This window comes from Myotis yumanensis, unplaced genomic scaffold, assembly GCF_028538775.1.
Source record: "Myotis yumanensis isolate MYYU_CA2020_CCGP unplaced genomic scaffold, mMyoYum1.0.hap1 SCAF_12, whole genome shotgun sequence".
Taxonomy (NCBI): domain Eukaryota; kingdom Metazoa; phylum Chordata; class Mammalia; order Chiroptera; family Vespertilionidae; genus Myotis; species Myotis yumanensis.
Genome location: NW_027223763.1, coordinates 16,669,954 through 16,691,638, shown reverse-complemented (window position 1 = coordinate 16,691,638; position 21,685 = coordinate 16,669,954). Strand labels below are relative to the sequence as shown.

Here is a 21,685-nt window from a genome sequence, read left to right as displayed (position 1 = left end):
AGCCAATGTCCTGTTCAAAGTCAACTAGCTGGTGAATTAGTACAGAATTCCTCTGAGAGAATGAAAATATGTAGACATGTAGTGTAATTACAAAAATATGTAGTAATTACAGTAATAATAAGCTAATGTTATGCACTTTTACAATATGCCAGATATAATACTAAAAACTCCATAGGCATTATTTCATGTAAACCTCAGAAAAATCTCTTGGGAGATTATTGAAGACATACTATAAATAGGCTCTGAGCTTAGTGTTTTACAAACATGTCTCTAGTCATTACAAGAACTCTATAAGGAGGCTGTGAGAATTATTTGCATTTTAATAATAAAGAAGCTGAGGATCAGAGAAGCTAGATAACTTTCTGGAGGCCACATGATTATAAGAATAAAGATTTGAACCCAAGTCTGTCTATGCAGAAGTAAGGGGAAATGAATAAATTAACATTAATTTCCAGCTACATCTACAGTTCTCAACATTTTTTCTATCCTTACCCATACATGAAAACCTTTCAGCAAATTGGGGGTGAGGGAAGACAGATTCATATACTCACTGTATTCACTGTAAGCTGTTCACTGAGGGAATTAGATTTGATACGAAGAGTCGGCTCCCTGAAAGCAAGCAGAACATATCCTGAGATGAAAACAAAATCCATAATCACAAGTCCAAATTATACTGATAAACAAATTGTTTTTGAAAATGTTTACCAATTTAATAGCTGTAAAACAAAAATTTAACTCTTTAGTTTGCTTAAGCTCTGAAAGCTAGTGAAGATGAATAATTTTCTATCCAAATGCTTATTTACATTTTTTTTCCTTCAATATGTACTTTGTGATTATGCCTTTTAACCAATTTTATTCCAGGGTTTAGCAGGTATTCTTAAATATCTGAGTTAGTGCTTTTACAGACTACGAATATTAATCCTTTGTCAGAAAAACATGATGCAAGTATCTTCCCATTTTCCTCATTACATTTTTAAGTTATTTAAATTTTGGGGGTTTTTTTAGTTTTCAACTATACCCCTATTTCTAAACCTCTCTAAGAATAATTTTTATGCACAAATAGAGCTTGATACAAATCCAGTATCTGACCCTGACTTGAAAGGCACCGATGTGGGTGGTGACACAACAGGATCAGCAGGTAGGCTGTCAGCACCAGGTATGGGAGAAGGGGCGGCAGAATCCCGGGAACTAACACTCTGTCCGTCAGAGCCGGAATCTCTGGCAAACTTCACCTAAGGAAAGAACCCACAGGTGAAATAGGTCACCAAAAAGGCACACTTTCCCCTCCATCCTCCTTGCATTTTACTTATTCTTCATTACACAAGTCATAATCTATTCATTGAAGACAAACCAGAAAATGTAGGTAAGCCAAAAAGGGGGGAGGGGGGACAAGAATCATCTATAATCCAACCACTAAGCAATAACATTGTTAGAATTTTAGATGTAGTATTTCACATTTATGTGCGTGTGTGGGGGGGCGTATGTGTGTTTTTACAAAAATGGGGCCATACTGTTTTGCAATCTGCTTTGCTCACTTACTGATATATTAACCTATTTCCATGTTACTAAATTAATGATCTACAACATCACTTTTTACTACTGAAGAGTATGTCTAACTTCAAGGGTCATGCCCTTAACTACTATTATGTACAAAAAAAAAAAAAAATCTCCAAAGAATTCTGGGAAATCATAAATATCTATGGTATTACAAAATATATTTCACCAATTCCTAGCTGTTGGACACTCAAGTTATTTCCAATTCTTTCTATCACAAACAATACTCTATGAATAGCTTTATATCTATATATTTGCATCTAACTTAAATATAGGGTATACCCCCCAAAAATATACATACACTTTGAATAATTATAAAGGCAGAGTTTATTAAAATACATCTCATTTTCAAAAGTGAGCTGTCCGTTGTTAAAGTGTGTATACATGTTTTGGGGACAACCTGTACTTCCAAAGCATAAATTCCCAGAAGTTAAACTGTTGGTTAAAAGGTATGCTAATTTTTTGTTTGTATTGTTAATCCTCACCTGAAGATATTTTTTCCATTGATTTTTAGAGAGTGTAAGGGAGGGAGGGAAGAGGAGAGGAGAGGGAGAGAAACATCGATGTGAGAGACATCGATTGGCTGCCTCCCCCATGCACCACGACTGGGGCCGGGATCAAACCTACAACCCAGGTACTTGCCCTTGACCAGGAATTGAACCCCTCATCTTTCGGTGAGTGGGTAGATGCCCCACCACTGAACCACACTGACCAGGGCAAGGTATGCTAATTTTTAAGACTTCTGATATATACCATAAATTTCACACCAGCAAGGGTAAACAACTACTTTATACTCTACACAGAGTGTATAAATCCTTTTCAACACTCTTGTCACACAGGGCATAATCATTCTGATTCAGTCTTGACAATTTAATAAGCATGTCAATTTGGAAATATTAGATTACTGGAAAAAATTAATTATTTTTATGTTTACAAAATGCCAGTATTGATGGATACAAATTGGTTTGTTATCTATTATCAGCCATGATTTCCTCAAACTCAAAGGAAAACTGAGCGACTATTAGCAGCTGAGGAAAAGGCAGCTGGAAGCCTGTCAGTGAAAGAGGGCTGAAATGACCCTCAGAGAAAACTGTCCAGTTAGGGAAGAGTCCTTGAGAAGAAAAGCATATTCTTTCTCAGTGGTAGCAGGAATATGGCTACAATAAAGATGATCATAATATTTATTTGTTGTATTTTATAGTTTATGGTCACAAACATAACCACATTTGGACCTAACAATCACAGTGTAAAGCAAACAAAGGTCTTTTCCCCCCCTTGGGAGGAAGAGAGTAGTACTAATTTAATTAACCATTATTTGTTACAAATTCCATAACAAAAATTATAAATTCATGACAAAAATTTTAAATGGTACAAAAGGGTAGAATGTAAAAAAGTAAAACTTTCTGAACTCCATTTCCATTCTCCAGAGAAAATTACATAGAATCATTCCTTTTTAAAAAAAATTATCTTACTGTTTATTAGTAGTTCTAGAAAATTGTTTTCCAGAGAGAAAAATCATTAAGAGTTAAGTTGTTAATAAAGTAGATGGATACACACACACACACACACACACACACACACACGACCATCCTATCCATACTGTTTTGTAACTTCTTTCTTTCATTTAACGATAGATTTTGGATATTCTTTAAGAGCTACATAAAAGTCCACTCTATGAAAGAAAAACATAACTTAACCAGTCTCTTAGTAATGGACACTTTGTTGTTTCCAGTTTTTTAGTATTACAAACAATATGGCAGAAGGAGGAAACTATCTATTTTTATATATCTCTCAACATACAGAGACCTTTACATACTTATGAGAATAAATTGATAGGATAAATTTGTAGCCATGGAATTACTAAGTCAAAAAGTATGCACTTTAGGTAGAAATCACTATTTTAAGGACAAAATAAAATGGTTAGTATAGAGAAGTAATTTGCTCAGTCACGACCTCTCCTAGACTCTGAATAGAGAGCCAGGAAGGATATAAATCTTCAGAATCTGGTTTTCCCAAACATATTTACTCATTTTACTTAACCAGCAATCATGACTCACCAGCACAGCATAGCACAGATTCACTCACCCGCCTAATCTCCACCTCAAATACCAGGACTGAATCTGTTGACGGAGTCCATCCTATTACCCCTTCAGAGCCAACAGCACAGGTTGGAGGGATAATAAGCAACCGCTTCCCTCCTTTCTTCATGCCCAGCATTCCATCCTCCCAGCCCTTTAAGAAACAGAAAAGGGGAAAAGCTCATCAGACACAAATCTCCTCGAAAGAAAAAATGAAGTACAGGATCTTCAGTTTTCACTCATCCACACTTTTAGGTCTGGACCTCTGGAGAGCTCAAGTTCAACTAATGCCCCACCTCCCCATTGGTTATAAGAATATCTAGAACACTGCTTCTAAATTTACTTGTAAAAAGCTGGCATATCCAGAGATGGATGAAATATACTTATCTCAGATGATGAGAGAAATTGGAATAGGATGGCATTAAAAGATAAATAAAATTATTTATTAAACATATTTTTCCATTTACTCTGGCAAGTGACTCACTTGCATTATGTTGTTTAATCTCCAAAATAACCTCATAAGGTTAGCAGCATTATCCCCATTTTACAGATGAGAAAATTGAGGCTTAGGGAGGTTAAATAACCAGCCCAATATTAGAATTAATAATTTGTTAAGCCAAGATTCAATACCAGATCTGTCTAGTTTCAAGGGTCATGCTTTAATTGCTCTGATCTACATTAAAAAGTCTCCAAAAGCCCTAGCCGGTTTGGCTCGGTAGATAGAGTGTTGGCCTGCGGACTCAAGGGTCCCAGGTTCGATTCCGGTCAAGCGCACATGCCTGGGTTGTGGGCTTGATCCCCAGTGGGGGGCGTGCAGGAGGCAGCCAGTCAATGATTCTCTCTCATCATTGATGTTTCTATCTCTCTCTCCCTCTTAATTCCTCTCTGAAATCAATAAAAATATATCTATAAAAAAAAAAGTCTCCAAAAGTCTCTGAGAAAAGGAATCATAAACAATGCTATGGAGAAAACTTTTGCCCGCGGATGAATGAGTACTTTACAATGCATTAATATGTCCTGACACAACAACTCCCACGTGTGTAAAATAGCCTTTTATGTTGTAACACATAAAGAAAAAATTCACAATGTGAACCCAGGTTCTTGGACTCCGACCTCAGTGCTCCTCCTGCTATGGTACAGTTGCCTCCCACAATAATTGGGAAGTGCTGATTCAAAACATCTCAGACAGGACGGGGTGAACTTTCATCGCAATTTAAAACATGAATTGTTTATTTCTGGAATTTCCAATTTAACACTTTCAGACTGTGGATAAACCACAGGAAACTGAAACCATGAAAAGCAAAACTGAGGGTAAGGCAGGATTACTGGATATTGTCTCATAGTAAAAATCTCCCAAATACAGACAACGTTAACACATTCCCTCCCCCCTTTTTAAAAATATATCTTTACTGATTTCAGAGAGAAGACGGAGAGATAGAAACATCAATGATGAGAATCATTGATCTGCTGCCTCCTGCATGCCCCACACTGAGAATTGAGCCTGCAACCCAGGCATGTGCCCTGGCCAAGAATCGAACCATGACCTCCTGTGGTTCATAGGTCGACGGTCAACCACTGAGCCACACCAGTCAGGCTCCCCCTCTTTTTACCCAAGCTTTTCCAAACTCTCAGAAGATATCTAGATTAGAAATTTCCATAACTTAACCTAAATTAAACCTACTGCAACTGATAAAACCATGTAAGAACACAGATAAGCCTTTACCTTGATGACTTTCCCTGATCCTAATTTCAGGCGAAGCAGCTTATCTTTGTTAGCAGTGGAGTCAAAAACCTGCAATTTGATCAAAGTAAATGATAAACGAGGTCAGACAATTTAAAAAATAATAATAATCATTATGATATGCAACTGACTAAACATATCCAGGCACAGTATTTCTAGAATAGGGAATGTCAAATATACTGGAAATTAATTCCTAGGAGAGCTGAAAAGATGGGACCACATCATGGCTAAAGGATATTATCACACAGAATATCTCTGGGCACTGATTTTCCAGGTTTAGAAAAAAAGGTAACTTCATCTATTAAAAGCATTTTTCATCTATAAAGAATTTTAAAATAAATTATCTCATCTGATGCTGATACCAATCCTGTCACTAACCTCTAACTTCCATCCACCAATGGGGGGAAAACAGTTTGAGTTTAAATGACTTAACAAGGCTACATTATGATAAAATTGAGACTTGAATTTACTTTTTTCCTCACAGTCTAAAGTTCTTTCTATCATACCATACCATAAGCTTTTGATGGCTTAAAAATAGTAAAAGACAAGTCCAACCTATTTATATTATGTACTATAAGAAAGACAGAAACAACTGGAAGGTCTAAAAATAAGTTTTAAGACCTAATCCCCTAAGAATATAAAGTTTAACACTGATATAGGAGGATAAGACGTACATGTGAATAACTACCAAAAATAATACTTGGGAAACTAAGTAGAAGTAATGAGTGGCACTGAGCAGATTTTATAGATTACCATTTCATGTCTATGCCCCAAAAGCAACAGTAGGCATTAAAGCAGGACTCCTAAACCATTTCTATTTGCCAACAGCAGCCATTCACAGTAATACTACCTTACATCTGAACAGCCCTCCTGTTGTTTAAATTACAAAAAGATTTCCAGGGGACATTTTCTTACCTGGCCCAGAGCATGATTCTGAAAGAGCCAGCTGGTATAGGCCACTTCCAAAGAATCTCCAACTTCCACAGCAGGGCCCTCTGTTACAATGAGGTCCTGTGAGAGCACTGCATCCAAGGAAGAGGTGCTGTTGCACTTGGCAATGCACACCTGCGAGACAAAAATTGAAACAGCATAAACTTAGTTTAAGCTCAGTTAAGTACTCCATTTTTGCTAATGCTCTTTTCCACATCGTGGCGTCCACTAACAAATCAGATTACATGTTTAGAAGTAAACCATTCCACAGTCAGTAATGTTGCCAGGAATTCAAGTGTCTAAGAGTATGGCTTTGCAGTCAGACAGTCTGAGTACAAATCTGAGTTAATAAACCACTTATTAACTTGTGATCTTGGCCGAATAACTTAACCTCTGTGAACCTTATTTCATAGGGTTTTTTGTAAAATGGGGACAAAAACTTTGCATATCTCCTAGGGTAGTTATGAAGATTGAACTAACACAAGCAGAGGACTAGGCACAGGGCCTGGAAAGTAACAGTGAGTACACATAAATGTTAGCTATCATTACCATACTGATTTTATGCTTCAGTGTTTGGGAATGTAGGCAAGAAAGGGAGCTTCTAAAAAAATATACTGAAAGCATTTTTAAAGACACAGTAACCATGCAGAAACGTCATTTCTTTAATATGACCTATCTCCTTTCTTTCCTTTTGATTCACACTGGCCTCATCCAGCACCTTGAATCACCTCATTTTCCCTTACACATCCACTCCCTTAATCATTAAGCCCTCAACACAATGAGGCTCTGGTCAGCAGCAAACAATCTTAGGAACAAAGCCTCGGGTCTATTGACCAGAGTTTTAATGAAACTAAAGATAACATCTAGGCTCAGTTGTGTTTCAGCTCCAGAAAAGCAGCGAAGCCAAGCGAAGCAATGCCATGGCTGACATCAAGACCAGATGCAATGATCAACTACTCCCTACCCTAACACCAATCACTAGAGACCACAACCCTGACCAGGACCCTAACTCCCTTAGTCCCCTTATAACCGAGGTTCATGCCCTCGATCAGAACCAAACCTGAGACTTTTTAGTCCACAGGCCAACACTCTACCCACTGAGCCAACCTGGCTAGGGAGTAGAAATGTTTTATAAAGAACTAAGTTTACAACATTTAATCTTTTTTCTCTTAAAGTCTCATTTTTAAGCAATTTGAATTAAGTATTCCTATTATTTCCCTGAACTACAATAAGCTCAAGTGACAAATTTAGTGGTTTTTTAATGCTGGTCCACTAACAAAGTATTAGCAGGTTATGGGTTTTCCATTTATATTCCTCAAATCAAATGAAATTCACATTAGTGTTTGGCTTTTCACAGAAAGAATAAGATGGTATTACCTGTTTATTAAACTCTACAGCAGCCTTTTCCGACTCAAACATGATGGACCAGTTTTGTCGCTGATCATCATAAAAGGTGCTATAGTTATTGGGCCGAACCTGGGGAAAGAAGAAATGTTGGCATAACTCAACCAGACAGAACAGAAGATAAATCTGATTGCCTAAACTCAGATAGAAGGGCTGTGACTAAAGTGGACCCAATGAGAGATATCAGGGAACTCTCTTCTTCCCTCCCACCTTCCACATATCATCCCTCAGTCTACATTCCCAGAAGGCAGCCAGGAGTCCTTTCCAAGATGCTCTGTTAAGATATCCAGTCAGACACTCTGGGCTGAAGGAGCAGATCTAATTTCCACCAGGTATGCACAGACCAATTTCTCTTATAAACCTACCAGAACAGTGCACAATATTCGTGCACTGGGGGGGGGGGGGGGGGGGGGGGGGTGTGTCTCTCAGCTCAGCCTGCTCCCTCTCACAATCCAGGACCCCTTGGGGGATGTCCAACTGCTGGCTTAGGCCCTCTGGGCAGGGAGCGAGCCTAACCCGGCAGTCAGACATCCCCCAAGAGGTCCTTAGCGCTGCTGTGGAGGCGGGAGAGGCTCCCACCACTGCCACTGCGCCCGCCAGCCGTCAGCCGTGAGCCTGGCTTCTGGCTGAGCGGTGCTCCCTCTGCAGTGCTCCTGCATTGAGCGTCTGCCCCCTGGTGGTCATTGTGCATCTAGCAACCAGTCGTTTTGCTGTTCGGTCGATTTGCATATTAGGGTTTTATTATATAGGATCCCAAGGAAGTTAATGATTCTAATATGGGAAGTCTTACCATTAGTTCAAAGCTCAGATGAATCTTGGCAACAGTAACTGGCTGTTGTTGACTGATATAAAGAAGAATCCTATACTGTATTCAAGCAAAGATAAGCAGAAAAAAATACAGACAACAGAAGTTAAAAGACAATACAAAAATTAGCAGTAAAATGTCAGGGGTTGTGTTTCATACAGGTACAAAACTCAGTTAATCCCTTAACGCTTGGATTTTAAATTGTATCTTCTCACTACCCATTTTAATCTCTCTTTATTTTGGCCTTACTCTTTAACTGTAATTGCAATGTCTTTATTTTGTTGGTGTTTTATTTCTAGATGGGTGACTAAGAGATAAACAAATGGCCAACAGGTACATGAAAGGATAATTAATAGTCATCAGTCATTAGGTAAATGCAAATCAAACCACTTCACACCTACTAAAATGTACATTAAAAAAAAACAGAAAAAATAATGAGGTGTTGGCAAGGTAGTGAAGAAACTGGAATCCATATATTGCTTATCTTTAATAATAAAAGTGTAATATGCTAATTAGACCAGACGTCCTTCTGGACGACCTTCCAGACGAAGCCGGGGCTGCGAGGGAAGCCCTGGTCCCAGGTGCCTGCTGGCAGCTGGAGGGAAGCCCGGGTCTCAGGTGCCAGAGGGAAGCCAGTGCCGGCATCCAGGCGAAGGAAGGCCTACTCTTACATGAATTTCGTGCATCTGGCCTCTATTAGGAATATAAAATGGTACAGCTGCTGTGGAAACAGTCTGGCAGTTCCTCAAAAAGCTAAATATAGAATTATCTCATGACACAGCAATTTCACTCCTAGTATATACCAAAAAAACTGAAAACAGGGACTTAAACATATACTTGTACACCAGTGTTCACTGCACCATTATTTATAATAGCCAAAAGGTGGAAACAACCAAATGTCCATCAACTGATGAATGGATAAACAAAATATGTTATATACAGACAATGGAATATTATTCAGCCACAAAAAAGAATGAAGTTCTGATACATGCTACAACATGGATGAAGCTTGAAAACATTATGCTAAGTGAAATAAGCCAGACACAAAAGGACAAATATTGTATGATTCCCTTATGTAAAGTATCTAGAATAGGCAAATTCATAGACACAGATTAAGGTCACCAGGCGATAAGGGAAGGAGGAATGGGGAGTTATTGCTTAATGATTACAGATTTTCTGTTTGGGGTGATGAAAAAGTAGAAATGGATAGTGGTGATGGCTGCTCAATATTGTGAATGTAATTAATGCCACTGAATTATATGCTTAAATGGTAAAATGGCAAATTTCATATATATATTTACTATTCACACACATAAAAACCACACAGGAATTCTTTCCCCCTCCCCACGTGGGAGTCTGTGCTATGGGACTCTTTCTCTCTCCTCACGTGGGAGTCTGTGCTTGTTTCTCAATAAATTTCCACCTTTGCTATAAAAAACAAACAAAACAAACACACACACATAAAACCACAGTTAAACAAATGATTAAAACTCAACCCCAGAGGGGAGGGTGAGACGATGAAGGTTCATATACAATCTTGCACGAGAAAGGTCTTTCCTTTTCCTATGTTAGGCAGATAGTGAAGAGCTGATCACCTCAATGCAAACCAATTACAGATTAAGCTGGTCAGGGAAGGATCATAGATTATTTAGAGTCACTCCATGGGGATACACCTATTCTCAAGCACTATCTTCCTAGGCTTTTGATTGAAAGCCTGGAAGGTCTCTGACTTCTCGGTCCTGAACATTCTGCCCATCAGCAATTCTGAGCTGAGTTCTTTAGCCTCCTCCCCACAAAATTAAAAATCTAGCAAATGTATTGAGAGGAAGGCTGTCAGATGCTTGCTACAGGTTCCCATCTTGTAATAGTACTTTATCTCCTCTGCACCATAAGATTGTAGAAGTTTCCCTTGGCCTTTCTGGCATAGCCCCTGGACTTCCACACCATCCCAGAACTCAGCAATGACCTAAGGGGGGAAAAAATAAATCTTGCATTTGGAGCTCCTCTAGTTTATTCCAATGTCTTTTGCCCCCAGCAGTCTCAGTGCTTGAGCCATACCTAATGTTCATTCTACTCTGAGGCATCAGCCAAAATCTCAAGAGAAGGAAACACTCAATTAATTAGCTCTTCCCTCTCTGAAATTTTAGTTCATCTAGTCCTCATCATTTCCACAGCTCTCTAATGAATTTTAAAATGTAGTTTTTGCAATTTATCTCCTTTTTTATAATTGTTACAGCAGGAATGTTATCTGCCCCAGTACTATATCCTATCTAGTAAGGAAGGGTGGTAAAATCCCAATACCAGATTTTCATGATCCAAATGACAACCATTAACAAATCAATAGATCTAAATAATAACCATTGTGGCTGCTAACATAACAAAATAAGGAACAACCAGAGTTTGTTTACCTCCAGATGGGAAAATGAAACAGAATTCAGGGATACAGTAACCAAGTGCAATATATGAACCTTATTAGATCCTAATTAAAACAAACTATTAAAAAAAAGGAAAAAGAAACAATCAGGGAAATTTGAATACTAGTTTCTAGTGAATGAACATCAAAAAATTATTATGGGTTTTTGTTTTAAGTGTGATAGTAGCATAATGGTTACATTTTTAAAAGTCCCTTTCTTTCAGAGATACATACTAAAAAATTTACAGCTAAAATTGTATGCTGGAAATTTACTCAAAATAATTTGAGGGGGGAAGAAGGAAGACTGGCTGGGTTTAAGGTAAAATAAGATTAATAACTGTTAGAGCCTAACGATGGGCTCTAGGGGTTCATTATTCTAGTCCCACTATTATGTTTCCAAATTTCCATAATTAAGTTTTTTGTTTGTCTGTTTTTAAAACAAATGAGTGTTGTCTATTATATTAGTTACCCTGGACAGGTCATCTTATCTCTCTGTGTCTCAGAGTCTCTGAGGAGTATAGAATCCATGTTCTCTGGACCTCTAAAATTCGGTAATTTCTTATGCTTATTTCAACAATGTTCAAAACCTTCTGGAGCAGAATTTCAAGCTAGATACAACCCACAAAAGTAAACCAGTGTCAGGGCTTCTAGTCACATCCTCTTCTTTTTTTAAAATTAATTTCAGAGAGAGGAAGGGAAAAGGAGAGAGAGATAGAAACATCAATAATGAGAAAGAATAATCGATCAGCTGCCTCCTGCATGCCCCCTACTGGGAATCAAGCCCCCAACCTGGGCATGTGCCCTTACTGGGAGTTGAAGTTTGACCTCCTGGTTCATAGGTCAATACTCAACCATTGAGCCACACTGACTGGGCCACATCTTCTTTTGACCCAAACCAGTATTTTACTCTGTGACTGGTGGTCCATTTCATCAAATTTTCAAAGGATAAACACTAGTCATTAATGCAGGCACAAGGACATGTTATATACTAAGTGTTGCTCATTGTCTAACAAAGGGATGTCCTTGGTAAATGTTTGCTCTAAAACTCCAAATTCCTAAGCCAGGTCTATATCATAAAAATAAAACTTAAAATTGTGAGTGGCTGGATTTGTTTTAATGCATGATTGTAAGCAAAACGTGACTACAAATGTTACTATATACCTAATGTTAAAAATGTACATTCAACACAAACAATCATTTTAATCCTCTGATACATGAGACACTGGGCAAGCCCAGAGGGAAATCAGCTCATGAGTAGGATTTGGGACACTTAAATATGCATGAGATGTGGGGCAATCTCACCTCTCTGGCTGTGTGATTTCCCAGGACTGCAGCACCAAATTTGCCCTGCTTTACATATTGACCATTTGTGCTATAGAAGCAAAACAAAAACAACAGGTATTAATACTTCCTTAAACTAAGCAGAACCAGCTTTCTTTTCTGCTATGTAAAAGTGGGAAATCTAGTCATTGAACCTCTAGAAAGGAATAGAGGTGAGCAGTTTATAATGAAAAGCTCTAACACAATTTCTTTACTCTTTAAATATCTACTATTTATATCTCAGTGAAGCGTCTTTCTTTGAGCACTTGGAAAGGCAGTTGTTGAGATATATGCGAGAGAGAGAGAGAGAGAGAGAGAGAGAGAGAGAGAGAACGAACAAGATAATGGCTCCTCAAAGTTTTAAGAGAAGTTGGAAAACTGGAAAGTTAAAAAGCATTACTGATACTTTTCCTATGGAAAGGCAGAGTAGCCATTTTGCAATGAACAGAGACTTATTGAGAAAAGATAGGAGTTTAGCCCAAGCCCAACTTCAGAAAGCATTCCTTCTCAGCTACTTACTATCTATATGCGTGGACTACTGTTGCAACCAATACTGTGGAAGTGCCTGTTGAGGTGGGTGCTGTTTTTGGTGCCGCCTGATTTCCTAAAAATGAGGAAGAAAACAAAGCTGTCATTCATTTCTTGCTTGAAACTGATTTGTTAACCATTAAAACTGCTTAAAATTCTTCCTTAAGCCTTCTAGTTAGTGTTAAAATGCTTTTATGGCCATTATCCTCATTTAATCCATAAAACATGACCTCATCTGGGGATGAGGAAATGGAGGCTTTAAGCACCTAAGGGCCTTACACAGTGATAGCAGCAAGCCTAGGCCCAGGGCTTCATTTCCATTTTAAACAAGTCTTTGGGCTGGACAAGAAAACAAGGTCATATTCCATCAACTTTCTTTTCCCTTCTAATATTTTGAGAGCTATAACAAATAAAAATAAAGTTATTTCCCCTTCCCTTAGTTTAGAAGTAGAAAATTTACAATACTCAGATTACAGCCATTACTTACCTTTCACGGTGATAGAATAACTCTAGTGTTTTAAAACAGTATATTTAGAGTAAATCACATATTTACATTCACAACATGAATGTGCTGATGGAAGAGTAGTGAGAACAATAGAATGGATGTAACAACCAAGGACTTATTTTCAAAAGCATCCTTGCTTGAATTATTTTTATTTTGTATTGATAAAAACAAGACAACAGGTCCAAAATAAAGTCACTTACGCTAAGCTCCATGTCAACAAACTGAGACTTAATTACAGTTTTGGCTGTCTCAGAAATGGAAGCTTCAACCAGTCAATCAGGAATTGCCTGGTCAGCACTAGTTAGGTAATCTGCCTGATAGACCCACTGTCATCCCCCAAAGGAAAGTAATCTCAAGACATCCAATCTGTGTTTTGCCTAATATAACTTCTGTGTTCCCGTTCTTTTCTGCTTATAAAATTCTCATTTTATACAGCTCCTTGGAGCTCTCTTCAATCTGCTTGATTGGATGTTGGCTGATTCAGGAACTGCTGAATAAAGGCAGTAAGATCTTTTAAATTTACAGTCAAATTTTGTTTTTTAATTTCATATTGACACAATTTTTCTGTCTGAGAATACACGTATACTGCAGAAAACTTAGTAAATATGGAAGTACACAAAGAAAAAGAAAAAACGAACCTGTAATCTCACCACCCAAAAATAAACGTTAATAATTTGATGTATTTATTCCTAGTCCTTTTTATACACACACAAACTCGGCAGCTTTACCTTTTCCAAACAAAATTAATGATATCATTTGACAACCTCCTTTTCTCACTTAATGTAAACATTTCCTTTTATTCTTCAAAACAGTGTCCAAAACAAAGACAAACTAGCCCTAAAAATGTTTTTTAGTGGCTACATAAAATACTCTTTCAAAATGTAAAGAACTTCCTATTGTTTGATATTTCTTTGGGCTCCCTTCAATTTTTCTCTATTATAAATAACTAGGGGCCTAGTGCAGAAAAATTTGTGCACTGGCAGGAGGTGTGTCCCTCAGCCCCACTTGTGCCCTCTCACAGTCTGGGACCGCTCGGGAGATAACCACCTGCTGGCTTAGGCCCGCTCTCTGGGTGGCAGATGGCAGGCCTGATCCCTAGGTGCCTGCTCCTCCTCCCTGGATTGCGCATAGGGCAGGGCCGATCTGGGGTTTGGGGCACCGCAACCAGTCGCACACAGGGCAGGGCCCATCAGGGGGTTGGAGTGTAAGAATAGGGCTTCCTCGGGCCGATTGCACCGCCAAGCCCCACCGCCCAGGGACACACACGGGGGGCCCGCCCGCCCACGGTGGTCCCGACCGCGCAGGGCCACACATGGGGGTCCCGGCTGGGGGCGGGGCTTAGGTGGCAAACGGGGGCCAGATGGCAGCTCGCATTGACCCGCCCTGCCTACAGTATGCAAATTAGCCACCATCTTTGTTGGAGGTTAATTTGCATATCATGCTGATTAGCCAATGGGAGATGTAGCGAAGGTACAGTCAATTACCATGTTTGTCTATTATTAGACGAGAGGCCCGGTGCACAAAAATTTTTGCACTGGCAGGGGAGGGGAGGTAAGACAGGTGTCCCTCAGCCCAACTTGTGCCCTTTCAGTCTGGGACCCCTCAGGAGATAACCACCTGCTGGCTTAGGCCCGGTCCCCGGGTGGCAGATGGCAGGTCCGATCCCTCAGTGCCTGGCCTGCCGCCCCAGGAAGACCGATCTGGGGGTTGGGGTGCCGTCCCGGGTCGGGTCGCACACGGGACGCCCCTGGTGGGTCGCACACGGGACGCCCGGGCAGGCCGGCAGATCGCTGCTGCCCCGCCCAGCCGCCTAGGTTGGGTCGCACACGGATGCCCGGATGGAGGCAGGGCGGGCTGGCCGATCGCTGCTACACTGCCCGGCCCCCCCAGGTCAGGTCGCACACCGCTGCCCGCCGCCCCAGGTCGCAGATAGCAGGCCCGGATTGCGACAGGGAAGGCAGGATGGCACTGTCCTGCCCCATCGCCCCGGGTCGCAAATAGCAGGCCCAGATGGCGGCGGGGCAGACAGGATGGCGCTGTCCCACCCTGCCTGCAGTACGCAAATTAGCTGCCATCTTTGTTGGCAGCTAATTTGCATATCGCACGGATTAGCCAATGGGAGGCGTAGTGAAGGTATGGTCAATTACCATGTTTGTCTATTATTAGACAGGATAGGATGCTATGGTGAACATCCTTAAAATGCACATTTTTGCGTGTACCTCTAATTACTTTCTTAGAAGAAATTTATAAAAATGAAAATGTGGAGTGAAAGGGTGTAAACAATTTTAAGATTTTGTTACAACCTGCCCAAATGCCCTTGAGAAATGCCATACCAGTTTACACTGCAGTTTACATAGCAGTTTGAGTTCACCAGCTTTGCGGCCTGCCAATAAGAAGAAATTATCTTTTAAAATCTTTACCAATGAGAGGGAGGCAGTAGGGAAAGGGAAACGCTTTCTCATTGCTGCTTTCATTTGCATTTATTGATTACAGGGAGGCCAAAATTTAACATTTTCTATAGATATATATTGACCATTTGCTTTGTTTTGTTTTGATGAATTGTCTATTTATGCTGGTTGATTATTTTCCTAGTCTGGTGTTCATGTTTTCATTATTATTTAGCAAAATCCTACACCTAATTTTTAATTCAATCAGCACTTTCCAGCTATATGTAATGCCATAACTTTTCTCCTGATAAGCATTGTATGGCAGGAAAAAAGTAACTAAGGCCAGAGTTGGGTTATGAGGATAAGTCTGAAACACTGAGAAAAATTGCTGTCTCCCTGAGGTCAACCTAGCCTCGTCCTTCAGGATGGTGTGACTTGTCCCAGTACACTCTTATTTCCCTATCTCATGTCCTGGAAATGGAAGGTTGTTTGTGAATTGCTGGAGGGATGAGTCAGATACTCAGAATCATATGATCTTCTCACTGGCTTTGCATTTTTCCCTCTCTGAAATCAGCATTGCACAGGACTTTTTTTTTTAAATAGCATGCAGTTTCAAGTCTCTCTCTCTCTCTCTTTTGTTTTTTTGTTTTTGAACAAAGTTTTCTTGTTTCTCTCTCCCCACCCCCAATTTGTTAGATCTTTGCTATCTTTAATATTTGTCACTTTCTTTTGAAATCTCAATTTTTTTACTTAAACAATTTCCTCCTGTTAACCTTCTATTACTCTTAAGGCATAATCTGTTAATTCACATTTATGTTCTCATCTCATGTCTAATGTTGTAAATGTTAATAAGTGGTAGCAATTTTAATCTGTTCAGGGAGAAACATTCTCACAGAAGAGATCTCTCACTGTCTGTAGGGATATTATTCTGTTCCTTGCTATCTTTGTTCTTATAATAACTTTGTATGGCGTTTGACTCTGAGACTTTTCTGTTGCTCATTTTTATGTAAAATTTGCTTTTCTGAACTCTTAGGAGTAGAGCTCCCTCTTCTGTTCTTTTTGTATAAAGTTAAAAAATAGGGTGGCTTCCTCCCGAGACTTTATTATTCTACTTCTATCTTTACTCTTACCTGAATCTTCTCTCCTTCACTCTAATATCTCTATCCTCCTTAATTTGAATTCCACTCCCAGCAGGTTCTTCTCAGTGTGGGGACCTGTCCTGGAAGGTCAGTGGGTGAGTTTCACAAGTTCATAGGAGCAAGAGTGCTCCCATTCTTATAGTCCCAATCATCAACCCTTTGTACTTAGCCACAAGTAGAGTGGGTAAAACACTTCAATTTCAGCTTGGCCTACCATATTTTCCATGAACACCTACTGGCTATTTTGGGGTTCTCCCATTCTCGGACTCAGATATTCTCCCACTGCGTCCCTGTTTGCTCCCATGCAACTGTTGATACCATGCAAGCTTTCTGGCTGTCAGTGGTTTGTCCATATCTGCTTATATTTGGGGGTTCATGAGGATACCACTTCAATTGGTTTTGTTGTAATTATCCATAGGTTTATATTTATATCTAGTTGCTCTGTTTTTATATTGAAATCTGAAGAGATTCCAGAGCTATGCTTCAGCCATCTTCCCCACAAAGACTTCTTACATATAAATGGCCCTTGAACGGAAGGGTCCCCTATATTGTTACTTTGCTTTTTATTTGTAAATGTCTACATAAGATTGTATAAGTAATGTTTAAGTTCAAATGCCTCTATAATTCTTCTTTGAAAGTATAATGAGCTTATAGTTGTTGCCTGATTTCTAAAAATCAAGTTACTTTACTGGGTGGGGCCTTAGGTCGTTTCTTTTTATCTTCATCCATTAACTCGACCACTTTAAATTGAGTCAGAAGCACACAGCTGATGAAATGTAAAGGCACGGCCTACTAGAAATCTGGCCAGGTTAGGGCTTAGAGAACAGGACCAGAAAGCCACAGCACAGCTGCCAAAAGTGACAGGTAAGATTTAGAGCAGGGGTCAGCAAGCATTTTCTGTAAAGGGACAAACAGTAAATATCTTAGACCTTTGGGGCCACATGGTAACCACTGCAACTATTCAATTCTAAACATCCTAACATCCTCAGTGCCAGCATTGTGCCCAGCATTAAAAGGCATGCAATACTTTCATCTTCATTTAACAAATATTTAATTTAGTATCTCTGGTAGCTCAGGGCTGTTTCTATCAGTCCCTCATTCCTCTTCAGATTCTTACACAAAGACAGCAAAGTGTAGGAGGGAGAAAACCTTTGGAGTGAAATCAGATCAAGGTTCAAATTTTAACTCTGTCATTTACTGCTATGTAACCGTGACCAAGTCCCTAAACCTCTCAGAATCTAAAATGGTGGTAGTCTGACCTATTTCACAGAATTGTGAGAATTAAATAAGAAAATCTACCCTGGCTGGAGTGGCTCAGTACACTGAAAGGTCACGGGTTCGATTCTGAGTCAGGGCACATACCCAGGTTGCAGGTTAACTGCCCAGTTGGAGTGCGTATGGAAAGCAGTCGATGTTTCTCTCTCTCACCCTTCCCCTCTCTCTGAAATCAATAAAAACATATCCTCGAGTGAGGATTAAAAAAAAAAAAATCTACGTAAATCACCTGAGACCACACACATAACAGGCATTTCAGAAATATTAGTCACCCTTCTCTCCTTTCATTCAACAAATATCACTCAATTTTCTTTCGTGTCCATCATGATGAAAGGTAGAGGATTTAGCACTGAGCATCACTGTCTAGTTGGGGAAAATTCACTGTCACCATACATCTAACCCAGCAAGGGAAAAGAAGTGAAAAGCAGCTCTTTCTTTTCGCCAAAACACTGGACAATACCCACCTGGAGTGCGGACAGAGTTTCAGAGAGTGGTGTCCACACGGAGCAGAAGAGGTTACCTGTGACCTTCCTGTGTCAGTTTCAAACAAAGGGCACATTATCTACCTGCCAGAATGCATATCTCAGAGCTTAGAAAGGCATGCACCACTGGTAGTGAGGTTGGCCAGACTGACCACGGATGAAAAATCTGGCATATCACTTTGGGGAAGGCTGTTTATACTTTCAACTAATGTGATAGGGGCCAGTGCTAACCTCTTAACTTACCTGTTGCTGCTGCTCCCTGGCCTTTCTTAGGCTGCTTTGGGGCTGTGTACTGGAAGAATTCATTTCCATGGTCAGCAGCCGCCTGATCCCGTCCAAAAAGAGAGGCCAATCTGGCACTGTAGAAAATGAAAATGACATTTCATCTGACATATCTCAAACCTGGCATCATTATAAATGCTGCTCACCTTCAACCTTGAATAAATACCTCCTTTGACTGTATATTCCATCATTCAATACTGGAAGTAGAAGTAAAGAGTCTCTGAAATCAAGATTGTATTTCTAATCTGAACAGCATTGGCTGACCCTACCCGTCAAGTCATTTCTTCTTTCTGGACCTCAGTTTCTGCATCTATAAATTGAGGTGGTTGATCTAGATGCTCTCTATGGTCTCTTCAAACTGTAATTCTTGCCTTTAGCAAGTCATAGTTTCTTACTTTTTACTAGTTTTAAAATAAATTGAAATAAAGTAAATTGAACTGTACTACAAAGTTACTCCATCAAACATGGTCCTGTCTACCATTTTATCTAACAGGCAGAACCATTCTTTCATCATTCTTGCAATCTAGTCTTCTGCCCTAACCATTCCACTAAAACCACTCTTGCTAAGGTCACCAACATCTTTGTTACTAAACATAATTTACCAGTCTTTGTCTAATTTGGCCTTCATGTTGCCTTTTTACACTGTCAACTATTATGTTCTTCAAACAAAATCTTCCCTTCACTTCTGTGGGGAATCCTGTGGATTGGGAAGAGGGACTAGCCCAAATAAAACCTCAATAAAACTAAAGGATCCCTTTCTCGCCTTCCCCTCTCTCTGGATCCTCACCTAACTTCTTGGTCTCTTCCTCCTCTGCTCAACCTTTAAATGTCCATGCCCCTTGACAATCTAGTTTATTTACCTTGGTATCAAGTGCTATCCAAATGCTGATGATGCTCAAACCTATATCCTCAGCCCAAAATTTGCTGCTGAGTATCAGACGACACAGTATCCCACAGGCAACACAAATGCAACATAACATGTCCAAACCAGAACTCTTATCTTCCAATCCGCACTGCCCTAGCAAATCCTGTTTTCACTTTTGTGCTTCCTCTCTTGGTCAATGACATTTGTGTCAGGGTCCCCAAGACCACCACCAGGTTCTAGACTCAGCATATAGTTGTACTCATGGCAAAGATCTTTTACAACAAAAGGATACAAAGCAACATCAGCAAAGGGAAAAAGAGCACTGGGGCAAAGTTCGGAGGACACCAGGAGCAAGCTTCCAAGAGTCCTCTCCCAGTGGAGTAACACAGGATATGTTTATTTACTCCAGCAATGAATTGTAACAATATATGTGAAGTGTGGTCTACCAGGAAACTTAGAGACTTAATTCCCCAGGCTTTGAGTCTCTAGGGATTGGTAAATGGGAACCCTCTAGCATGTGCCAAAATTCTAGAATCCCAGAAGGAAGACAAGGTTCATGAATCATATTGTTGGTACACACAGTTCAGACAAGTGAGCCATGCTTATCATGTATGGGAAGCTTTAAACCAGGGTGGGGAACTGTTTACCAATAAAGTTCCTAGATGTCAGCCAAGTGCCAACCTTGTAAGCAGGACTTTCTAAGGATAACAATTTCAGGTCTACTATGTTGTCTGGCTGGGAAAAATTCACTGTCACCAAACATCTAACCCAGCTAGGTGAAAGAAGTGAAAAGCAGCTCTTCCTTCCTGCCAGACACTGGGCAGTACCTACTTGGAGTGCGGGCAGAGTTTTGGAGAGTGGAGTCCACATGGGACTGAAGAGCTCACCTGCGACCTTCCTTCATCAGTTTCCAGAAAAGGGCGCCTTTACTTACTATTTCTTTCTGCAAACGCCCACAACCAAACTGAAATCTGGGGATCATCCTTGACTCTTTTCCCCCTGGTGTTCATAACCAATTCCAGAGTCCATTTAATTTTACTTGCTAAACACTTCTTGAACCCAGTCACTTCTACCCATCCTCCCTGCCACTTCCCTATTTCAGCTACCATCACATCTACCCAGCTAGAATTATTGCAATAACTTTCTGACTCATCTCCCAGCCTTGAGCTTGCCTGCTTCTTATCCATTCTCCCCAGTGCACCCACAGTAACGTTTCAAATAAACAAATTTGACTAAGTCTCTTTCCTCCTTAAAACCCTCAAGGACACCTCAATAATACAAAATACCCAAACTCCACAGGCAACTTTACAAGGTCCTTCAGGACCTTACCTTTCCTTATCCCCCCCAGCTTCCTATGTGGCCATTTCTCCAATCCAACTGTGTGCTACAGCCACACTGAGAAACTTTTAGTTTCTTAAACAAGGCAAGACCTTTCTAATGTCCAGCCTTTGGACATGTTGTTCCTGCTGCCTGAAACATTCTTCCTGTTGCTCCTTTCCCCCTGGAAGCTGCCCTAATCTCAAAGTCTAGGTTAGGTGATCTTCCTAGGAGCTCCTATAGAATTCATTCAAGAAATCTGTGCCAGCCGAAACTGGTTTGGCTCAGTGGATAGAGCGTCGGCCTGCGGACTGAAAGGTCCCAGGTTTGATTCCGGTCAAGGGCATGTACTTGGGTTGCGGGCACATCCCCAGTGGGGGGTGTGCAGGAGGCAGCTGATCGATGTTTCTCTCTCATCGATGTTTCTAACTCTCTATCTCTCTCCCTTCCTCTCTGTAAAAAATCAATAAAATATATTAAAAAGCATCCTTAGTTTAGGTGAAGTAAATATTAAAACTTCCCAACAATTTTAATGTATAACATATACCAGCAATTCGCAAAATAAATGTAATATGATTTGAAACTATTACCTTGTTTTCTCAAGGTAGTGCACTATTAGCTTCCTTTCAGTTTTCTATAAATGGGGCCAACAACACTTAC

General features: G+C 40.0%; 1 protein-coding gene across 4 annotated transcripts in view; it reads right to left on the bottom strand.

The window, feature by feature from the left end:
• The window catches only part of FKBP15 (FKBP prolyl isomerase family member 15), a 53,181-nt gene that overhangs the window by 24,561 nt on the left and 6,935 nt on the right, over window positions 1–21,685 (bottom strand). The window contains exons 2-11 of one of the 4 annotated variants that reach the window (XM_070430871.1): window positions 18,805–18,920; window positions 12,765–12,849; window positions 12,228–12,297; window positions 8,498–8,572; window positions 7,681–7,779; window positions 6,289–6,438; window positions 5,356–5,424; window positions 3,640–3,786; window positions 1,090–1,232; window positions 552–609 (exon numbers count right to left, since the gene is read on the bottom strand). In XM_070430871.1, the coding sequence (XP_070286972.1) occupies window positions 552–609; window positions 1,090–1,232; window positions 3,640–3,786; window positions 5,356–5,424; window positions 6,289–6,438; window positions 7,681–7,779; window positions 8,498–8,572; window positions 12,228–12,297; window positions 12,765–12,849; window positions 18,805–18,920 (1,012 nt within the window). Of the gene's footprint in view, window positions 1–551; window positions 610–1,089; window positions 1,233–3,639; window positions 3,787–5,355; window positions 5,425–6,288; window positions 6,439–7,680; window positions 7,780–8,497; window positions 8,573–12,227; window positions 12,298–12,764; window positions 12,850–18,804; window positions 18,921–21,685 lie in introns of those variants that run through there. The other 3 variants (XM_070430872.1, XM_070430873.1, XM_070430875.1) reach the window with 3 other exon arrangements.